The following is a 10,994-nucleotide window of genomic DNA, read 5'->3' on the forward strand; positions in this document are numbered from 1 at the left end:
TACAAAATTGTATAATTCTTAATTAAATGAACATTATTGGAACAGGATCCAGTTACGAGAAAGCTATGGGAGAGGATGCTGCATTGATGAATATATCAGATGCATATTCAAATGACACCAAAAACGGGGGTTTAGATCTGTATTGCTGCTATGACAACCATATAGGCAAGTGCAATCCGAATACAACGGCGGATAACAATCATTGTAATACCATTTGCCTAAAGCAACCATGCACAAAAGGAGGTCATTGCAAAGCTTTTGGGCAAAATAAACAAATTGAAGTTTGTCATTGTTACTGCTAAATGAATCAATGTATCAACTTCAAATAATTGTTGCGCAGCTTGAACACAGTCGAGAATATGTTTTGATTCAATTACATAATGAAGTTATATTTTAACTTGTGCAATGATGCATTATAATCTTGTACTCATTTGGTCTTATATTATATATCATGTTTGAAGAAATAAAAAATATCTCAAAATAAGTGTCGTATTTCAGTGTAGTATTAATTATTTTTTTTCATTTATATCTTGATAATATTTTTTATAAAGTGATTTTGTGTTACATCGTTTCTAATATAAAAAATTAATCATAAGATTAATTTTGTAAAATTATTATTTATTTTCATCTATCTATTAATTTTTCTTGATTTGTGTAAAATAACATAAAATAATACTTATGGGACAATAAAAGTAATTGATTTTATTATGTACTTAGCAAAGGAAAAGATAACAAAATAAAAACTTGTTTCTCCATAACATAAATATTTATAGAAGGAAACAAGTTAAAATTAACTTAATTTTATAAATTATTAAATGCGTTTTTAGACTCTAAAATATTTTTATTCAGGTTTCTAGAAGAAAAAAATATATAATTTTAAAAAATTATAAAATTTATTTGATTTTTGTCTCTGGGAAATTAAAATCCTATCGTCACGGTCGAATATTGTTAAAAAAATAATAATTAAAAATGTATTTAAATCTTAATCATTAAATTGTAACCTTCTTTCAAAATGAAGTGAAATAAATATTTTATTTGTTATTTAGAATCAAACAAGGTATTAAGAGAATTTATAACACTCACATACTTTACTCGATCACTATAACATAGTTTTTAACAGCATTTAAAAAATGTTATCTAATTGCGTATAAATGTTACTAATTTACTTTAGTAACATATTATCAAATGTTGTGTATAGTTCATGTTACTAAAGATTTTTAATAATATTTTTACACAATTAGGCAACATTTTTTAAATGTTATCAAAGTAGCATTTTTGTAACATTTTAATGATGTTGCTAAGTTTTTGTTAACTTTATACAATAAATTTTAATTTAGATATTACTATCATTCATATTAATTTTTATGCCTCATAAACTCCTAGGAATTCTTTAAGAGAAGATTATTTTTGTTAACTTTATAAAATGAAGTTTAATTTAGATATTACTATCATTAATTATATATCAAATATCAAAGTTCATTTATCGTATAATTATATGATTATATATACTCTTTATTAGTCATTCATTTATTCGATGTGAGACTTTAATTATAAATAACAATTAGATACGAGAGAAATATATATTTTTTTACTTGATATGAGACATTGATTTTAGAAGCAAATTATAATAACATTTAAAAAAAATGTTACAAAATAAACTATGTAGCATTCTTTTTACTCGATATGGGATTTTGATTTTGAAAATAATTAAAAATAATAATATTGAAATAAAAAATAATGACATTTTTGAAAAAAAAAATGTTATAAAATAACCTATCTATTCATTCAATATATAGTAACATTTTAACAAATGTAAGAAAGAAAATGTTGCTAAAGAATTAAAATGTAGTAGTGGACCAATTGAATCTTAATAAGTAAAATAAGTTATATATCTTCAAATTATTAACATAACATATATATGACAACATATAAAGAGTATACTTCTCTTTGATCTCCAATTTTATTATGACCTTTATAATCCTATATTATATTTTAACATTCTCTTTTACTAATTAACTCTAGAGGATAAATATTAAAAAAAAATTAAAAAAAGTAACTAACAATTCTACCAATAATTATGAAAAAAGAAACACTTTGTATCTCTATTTTTTTTTAAAAAAATAAACATATATTTAAAAAGAATAGAATGAGTGGTTATTGTGTTAGCCCTACTACATTTTAATTCTTTAGTAATATTTTTTTTCTTACATTTATTAAAATGTTACTATATATTAAATAAATAGATTATTTTGTAACATTTTTAAAAAAATATTACTATAGATAGAGTAACATTTTTTATTTCAATACTATTCTTTCGAATTGTTTTTAAAATCAAAGTCTCATATCGAGTAAAAAAATGTCACAAGGTTATATTACAACATTTTGAAAAATGTTACTAAAGATAAGTAACATTTTTTATCTTAATATTATTCATTCTAATTGTTTCTAAAATATTCAAAGTCTCACATCGAGTAAAAAAAATATATTTCTCTCATCACTAATTGTTACCCATAATTAAAGTCTCGTATCGAATAAATGAATGATTCATAAAAGTATATACACTACAACAAAATTGATTATTACCGATAATTATTTAGTGGCAATAAATTAATTACCTTTATTTGATTATTTAATAAAAATATTAATGACTAATATATAATAGCCACTAAAAATGTATTTGTATTACACCAAAATTTATTATTAGCGACAATTATTTATTTGGAAAAACTTAAGTCCCACATCTAGAAATAAGATAATTAAAGAGTATATAAATGGATGATAACTCTCACCTTACAAGATTGTTTTGTAGGGTTAAGTTAGACCTATAACTTATTGTTCTAAGTTGATAAAATAATTAATTAGGAGATAAGACAATTAAAAAAATATATAAGTAAATGATAATCCTCATCTTACAAGTCTCACATCGAGTAGAAAGTAAAATATGTCACAAAAAGTTATACACTTTTTCCGACCATTATGAGGATTTTTACCGGCATTCAGAATAATTGTCGGTAAATATTTTAGTGACACTACATACAATGACTATTGTGGAAATGCCGCTAAAAGATTTTGTAGCAATTTTTATTACCACTACAAATCATATTAAATGCCACTAAAAATCTATTTTGTTGTAGTGATATAATCATATAGTTATACTTAAGATAAATGAACTTTGATATTTGATATATAATTAGTGATGACTAATTAAGAATGTCTTCAACCTGCTCTTAAAGAACTTCTAGAAATTTAGGAGATATAAAAATATAATAATTGATAACAATATCTAAATTAAAATTAATTATTATTTTATAAAGTTAATAAAAACTTAGCAACATCATTGAAATATTACAAGAATATCACTTTGATAATATTTAAAAAATATTGCCTAATTGTGTAAAAATATTATTAAAAATCTTTAGCAATATGAACTATATACAACATTTGATAATATATAGAAAAATAAATTAATAACATTTATATACAATTAAGTAATATTTTTTAAATGTTGCTAAAAATTGTTTGTGTTTTAGTGCAGTAATTGAAAATAGACATAACTAAAGATGAGATAGTTATAGAAATAAGAAAAAAGGGTGTCATAAGGAGTAGAAGAAAAATAAAGATAATTAATATACTTATATGTATATTTGAGGGTAAAATAATCTTACAAAAATTATATGTATATTTGAGGGTAAAATAATCTTACAAAAATAGATAGTAAAATGTGATTTTGAGTTTCGGTATATCTTTATCATTTAGTATAGATAACTATTTATTTGTTTTGTTATTAGTTTTTTTAAGCAAGGGCATGAAGTGCCTTTTTTCCCTAATAATAATAAATTGATTAATGCTTTATTTTCTTGCCTTCTATTTAACTTGTCTATTTTGAAAGAAAATATTATTTCTTTTTATTTTTTTATTTTAAATGATCAAGACAATGTTAATTAGTATATTTTTAGTTAATTAATGTCGTCTTAAAGTTTTAAGACATGTTAATTAGAATTCGATAATCTCATTAAATGTTTCTAATATCCCGTATTAAATGTTTCTGATATCCCGTATTAAATGTTTCTAAATTCTTTAAGGGTAAGGATCCTGGTTAAGAATTAATATGTAATATTTTTTTACTAAAAACTAAAATTAATTTATATGGGAAGATGTTAAAATTAGCTTTTAGATAAAAAAAATTATATTTTAATTTCTTAATAAGCGCTTTAAGAATACTTATTACTTTCTTTGGATTGATACATAAGAAAAAAAGTATATAAAAAAAAATTAACTTAAATATAAGAAAATTTTAACTACTTTACCTTATTTAATGTTATCATTTTAAAAATACCTCTTAAATTAAAAATGATTATTATTTTTAATAAATATTATTAAAGATAGTTTAGAAAGTAAAGTTTAATTTTCATATAAAACTAAAGAAATTTAACTAAAGTTTTTTAATACGTGTGAATTTAGATATTTTCCTCATAAATGAGTTTGAAGGGACATTTTTCTTTGTTTAAAGTCTAATTAATAAGTTTCTAAAAAATAGGAGTATTAATTAAACAACACTAAACATATCATATTAAATGTTATTTGAACTTAATAAATATGGAATTTATAAAAAAAAATTTAATAATCATGATATTAGTATAAAATTTATACTTTTAAAAATAGTGACTAATCTATATCATAGATCAAGAGGGCACACAAGGTAGATATTCCCCTCTCAACATATTCTATTTCATATTCAATTTTAATATTCAAACTCAAGACATTTTGATTAAAGAACACAAGTTAATATCACTTATTGTAACCAATGTTAATAAATATTTATATTTCTAATACAATAAATGTTTCTTAATTGAAGCACTTACGCGAGCTACTCTTAAATACACACTATATGACGCTTACATAACTTATGTGATTTAATTAATATTTTTTCATGTCCTTCTTTACAAAACTCAATTAAAAGTATTTTTGAATTCTTATATGAATGAATATAAAATATATTTTTTATAGTACTAATTTTTTTATAAGAAATACTCTTAATTAAGATCATTTCTCTTAATTTAACTAGTTAGTAGAGCAAGATTCTTATTAATGTTGAAAGTAATTTTGAGATAAATTTAATGTTATCAACTAAATTATCTAACTTGTGTTTTAGGCATAGTGAATTAGGGAATTGGTACTTCCTCTATTCCTTTTTAAGTGTCATTTTTTGAGAATTGTTGTTCCTATTTATAAGTTGTTTGCAAAATTCAAAATAACTAATTATTCTTTTGTTTATTATACTCTTACTCTTCACCTAATTTTTAATTAACTTATACATTTATCATGAAAACATAAATAAATAAAAAACTAAGAATTTAATTGTTATATACAATTAGTGTAGAAGTTTTTATATTTTCAACCAATAAGAAATTATTATTAATGACTTTTAAAGTAATTATTGTAAAAGTTAATAAAGTTATTACTATATAAATGGTTTTTTTATTGAATGAATGCAAAACTATTCTACATTGTGACTGCATAACTTTCTCAAAAACTAATATTCATTTATTTTAGATATAAATAAGAAAGGTGAAATTAAAAACTTCGTAACTGTTAAATTAAGAACAAGAAAATTTATTTGGTTTCTTTGTTCATACATAAAAAAAATAAAATAAATAGCATTAAAAAAGCACATAAACAGAGGTAGTATGTCTTATAGAAAGGATAGGAAGGAGTATATTTAATTGGACGAAATTAATTCTCCTAATCATTTGAAAAGAAAGTATTAAATGATTCTTATGTTTGGCAGTACTAAGTCATTATACAACAAGGTTATCATAAGGCTGAAAAATGGTGAGAAGGTTGAAGTACATAAGTTTGAAGGGGGGGAAAAAGTACAGGTTATCATAGGTTCAATAGTGATCATTGGGGGTTGGAATATCTATTCAGTCGTTGAAGTTCAAAATTTTATAATATTGAATTGTGTTGAGTTGAAAAGAGTAATGCACAGAAATTTCATTCTTATCCACTAGCATTGTTGGATTTTAATTTCTGGTTATAATTAGGATGTTAAAAGCAAATTATAACTTCGGCATTTAGTTGTAAATTGTCGCAGGTTATAATTAGGATGTTAAAAGCAAATTATAACCTCATCAAATTGAATAAGAGGGAAGAAAAAGATATACGTGTGAAATAATATAAAAATAAATAAAAATGAGAACAATATCACAAAATTGAATTAAAAAAAAAGGTACATTTAATTCCATATAGTTAAAAAGTTTTCCTCTTGGACACCGAAAAATACAATGCTGTCTATGGTAATGGTGAGGGACAAGACAATCTAAACCTGTAAACTCTAAACGTACTTTCCTCTGTATTTAGGCTTTGGATCCTTAATAAACTTGGAATCGCCAGCCTCTGTTAACTGAGCATCAGCTGGACTGAAAATTGCAGAATGAAGATTACCATCTTCTAACCATTTTACATGGTTCTCCTTAAATTCCATGTGTTTTGTCCTAGCCACCTCAGCAATTTCTTCCGTGTAAGGACCTGTCTTGACCATTGTCAGTAATACCCTACTGTAACGTGAACTAAGGATCTGCTCCGATGAAGAAATCAGTTGAAAACATGGATGTTCTGGGAAATGGGTTTCTGAAAATTCTTCTTCTCTCAATACAGGATAGAAGAACACAAGCCTGCCCCCCATTACAAGCATCTTGGCTGCAAGATCAAGCAAATCATGCACACACTCAACTAAACTGTAAGGAGCAGTTGATGGAATGTGATCAGTTCTTTTGTCATCAGGAACTATGTAAGGTTCCACAGCCCCTTTTAGCAGCTTCCGACCACCAGATTTTCGTCCCCCAGCTCGCACTCCATAAGGAGGATCACATATTATGGCATCAAATACCTTACAATCAGCAAGATGTCAATAATTTTTTTAAAAAAGAAACAAAAAAATAAAATAAAAAAATAAAAAGGGATGAGTAAATTTGCATCCAGCAATTTAGTTTTGTACTTCACATTGTAGTATTTCCTTTTAAACAAAATTAGAGATAATGCCCCCAGTTATCCTGCCAAATCCAAGGCAGAACTTGCCAGCCAACATATTTCAATAATTTTATCTAAAACCCTTTTTTTTCGTATCTAGAAATTATTATTCACCTCATATTAATGTCCTCTCCATTCAAATCCTTGGGAAGAGGATCTGTTGTTAAATAAATAAAAAAAGCTTTACACACTGCTAGTATTTAATAATAGAAAGTAGAACCAATAAGATTTGGCAGATAGCAGCATTTTGATCTCAGGATGGCATTATATGTATTCCGCCTAGTGGGACAAGGGCACAAGGCTTGGTTGTTGTTAAACAGTCATTTTGAATAGGATTCATAATCAAATACTAAGCCCCAAACAGATATGGCAGTCTTACATAGAGCAAGGTAAAAATCAGAAGGATTGGAATTGTTTGGATATCCAGTCCAAGACTAAGTCTATTGCTAACAATAGTACACAAGGAGCTATTCCAATCATCCATCAGTAATACTAATCTATCCCTTGCATAATATTTAAGTGAAAATAAAGAAAGTCAGAGTCAGCAACACAAGTGCTGAAAAGAAAGTAAGAAACTACAACATATTTTATGTTTTTAGTTGGATAGCAAAAACAGCAGTAAAATTGCTGATATTGGAAAATTTCTTGAATGACATACAGCGAGTTGGATGCTCTCCTTTCAAATAAAAAAAAAATAATAATAATTAAGAACAAAAGTAACAGGGTCAGATTTTCCTTTTCGAATAATCACCTCTTTCAGCATAGGACGCCAGGGAGGAAGGTTGTTGTCTGCCCTTAAAAGACCAACAGGCATTGGCAATCCATACTGCAAAATATACAGCTTCATAAGTTTATCATAAAAAGAGACAACTTATAAAGTATCCTTTATATAAGCAAATTCAGGTTACCATCAGTGGTTCTAAATTCCATCTATTCAAACACAGGGTTTCATACGAAACAATCTAACAGTGATAGTGTTTGGCACATTTACCTGCTTAAAATTACTCCAAACATTCCGGTCAGGACCACGTCCATCACGGACTACCCTAATGTCAATGTCAGCACCCTATACAATTTAGATCAGTTATTGTTAAAGAAAATATCCGGCATGCATACTGGTATGAACTTGCTTAGAAGTAAACAAATTGTAAAAAGAATATAAAGTAGGATAACTGGATAAGTTGCAAAAAAGGTCACCCAGAAGGAGAAGGGAGAAGCAGACCATGGTCATTGCTCCAAAATGAGCTGCTGCAACAAGAATACTTCCAGTTCCAACAAAAGGGTCATAAACTAGTTTCCCAGAAGTAGCTAGTGCTTGATTGGCCATTAGAAAAGCCATTTCTGCATCCATGGCTGTTGGCCCAAGATAATTACGGCTTTTCAACTGATATGTGGGTATAAGCTTCCTATCAGCCACACCAACCTCACGACCAAAGAAGATTCTCTTTTGTACAATTGGAGGAAGACCGTTGTTACCTCCATAATTATCAACTTCTATAAGCCAGAAGTTGTTTTCCGGATTTTTCAACTTTACTCGTCCCTGCAAACAAAGTGGCCAAACAATGATGGATAAGCAATACAATCTTGAGTGGCAATCATATGGGTTTAATAAATAATGAGAAATTTCATCAATTGTAATGCATTATGCATCTGACTCTACGCTGAAAAATAAAAGGACTCTTTGGCCTGGTCAAACAAAAACAAATGCTGAAGACAAGAGGCCCATATGGAAAAATAAAATAAGTAAAATAATACTCGAAGAATTAGAAAAGTTCAAAAAAACTTGATGAATTATAACATGAAAAAAAAATCCCGGTACATACAATTGAGAATTTAGTTGATATTAAAAAGCACCCAGTCTCAAAGGGATAACCAAGACATAAATCCGGAAACCCTTCACAGAACCTACAACGTAGTTTCTATCATGCTCGTCTAGATTAGACAACATTCCTATGAAATAGCAATGAACAGGCAATGATTCAAATTTCATTTCAAGAGATTTATAATCAACCTACCCAACAAACACTAAAAGGGCTCTACTAAACCACTTAACTAAAAGAGCAAGCAAACATAAAGGATCTGTTTGGATAAACTTCTCCAGAAACACTTTAGGAGAGAAGATTAGGAAGGAAAAATGAAACAAAATTTTCCATAAACTAAAATTAGCTTATATATAAGCTTTTGAAGAAGCTCTCCTAATAGTTCCTTCAAAATCTTATTATTAACTAATGCATAAGCTAATTTTAGTTTATGCAAAAGTTTATTTCAATTTTTCTAAAAGTGCTTTTGGATAAGTTTATCCAAACAGGTTCCAAGTCAATACGTTCCTGCATTCATGGTAGCATCTCAAACTTCACAACAACACTTTCCACAACCAAACCTATTCACAGAGAGAACTTGATCATAATTTCCACACCCACAAGATCAAAAGGGCATCCCACCTTGAAAGGGATATAAGAGAGCCCTTGAATAAGTTCCTTTTGCTCCTCCAGGCTGATGACCTTTCCAAAGCTATCAACAGTGATCTTGAAAGTGCTATCAGAATCCAAGTACGGCAACTTCCTCTCATCAGGGTAACTCAACACAGACTCTTTCAACTCCTCATAGCTACCCCCTTCTCCCCAAAGCTCATACATTCCCTTCACAAGTATACCTACAACATTTCCACCAAAAAAAAAAAAAAAGATTAAAAATTTAAACAAACCCACGAAACAAAATCGAAAAATAGTGGAAGGGCTAAGATAAAAAGACATGTGTAGTAATCATTACAACTAGACCAAAAGAAAAGGGCAATAAGTAATAACTGACTTCGGTTGGCGATTTTACGAGCAAGTTGCTCGGAAGGGAGATTGACGAAATGGAAAGGAGAATCAGAGTGGTAGTGAGGAGGTAGCTTCCATTGGAGTTGGGAGGGAACGACGCCGTTTTGGGGGTCCTCAGAGGATGCAAAGAGTTGCGCCAGAGATTCCACTTCGGGTTTTCTGTAATCCAACAACCTGTGGAAGAAAACGCACAAATACCACATGGTTTTCTGTCTTGGGAAACCTACGACACAGACAAGTTTGACAGTGAAGGGAGATGAAATCAGTGAGAAACAAGGTGCAGCTGCTAAACCCAGCACAAAACCCTCGAACCTCTCCAATTACTTTTCTTCTTTTTCCGTTTATGGACTTAATCACATCTAATGTATAAAATAAACTGTTCACGTTAATGTTTTTTACTATATAATTTAAGTAATTAAAATTAATAATATATTGTAAAACTAAAATAATGTATATTATAATAATATTAAATATGATATTAATATTTGTGGCCATTAATGCATTAGGAATATATTATCTAATTAGTAATTGAAAACAAAGTTTTGGAGTCCAAAACCTATTATAGTTACCATAAGTAGGATGAAAAAAATTGTTATTAGACAAAATCCTAAAGTCCAAAGTCGATTGTGAATTTATGAAAATTACAATGATTACATTAAAATTTAAATATATAATTATATGAATATTACTTCAACTTTCGATACTAAAATAAATTTAATATAATGTTAATTTATTTACTTTAATTAATTTAATTTAACACTCACTTAATTATTTAATTTAATGTTCAATTATATATTTTGATATGTCAACACATAAGCCATAAATTATATTCTTTTTAACTTTACTAATATTATTTTAGTTCACACCTAAGTTTTAATTTAACTAAACTTATTTTCAAAACTAGTCCATTGTAAATCATTTTAATCATTTTTCAAAACTAATTACAATTTATAACCACATCTATAATAACAAACGTAAACTTTAATTGATATTTTTTTTTTTTTTGCTAAAATGGTGGAGACAAAGTGCCCCTCAACCAAAAAAAAAATCATTTGTAGAGGGTTCAACAACTTAGACACATCACGTTTAACAGTTTCAAAAACAAAAACAGGAATAGATGTAAAACAGACATCACTATGAGCA

The 10,994-nt window shown here is 27.2% G+C and overlaps 1 protein-coding gene across 1 annotated transcript; it reads right to left on the bottom strand.

The window, feature by feature from the left end:
- Positions 1 to 6,212: 6,212 nt before the first annotated feature.
- Positions 6,213 to 10,198, bottom strand: TRM11 (tRNA modification 11 protein). The gene is made up of 6 exons (XM_020366978.3): positions 9,838 to 10,198; positions 9,471 to 9,682; positions 8,252 to 8,569; positions 8,021 to 8,095; positions 7,781 to 7,855; positions 6,213 to 6,889 (listed from the first exon to the last, which is right to left on the bottom strand). The coding sequence occupies exons 1-6, from the start codon at positions 10,052 to 10,054 to the stop codon at positions 6,335 to 6,337; spliced, it is 1,452 nt and encodes a 483-aa protein (XP_020222567.1). The 5' UTR covers positions 10,055 to 10,198; the 3' UTR covers positions 6,213 to 6,334.
- Between the last annotated feature and the right edge of the window lie 796 nt (positions 10,199 to 10,994).

The sequence above is a fragment of the Cajanus cajan genome, chromosome 2 (genome assembly GCF_000230855.2).
Source record: "Cajanus cajan strain Asha chromosome 2, NIPB_CcT2T_4, whole genome shotgun sequence".
Taxonomy (NCBI): domain Eukaryota; kingdom Viridiplantae; phylum Streptophyta; class Magnoliopsida; order Fabales; family Fabaceae; genus Cajanus; species Cajanus cajan.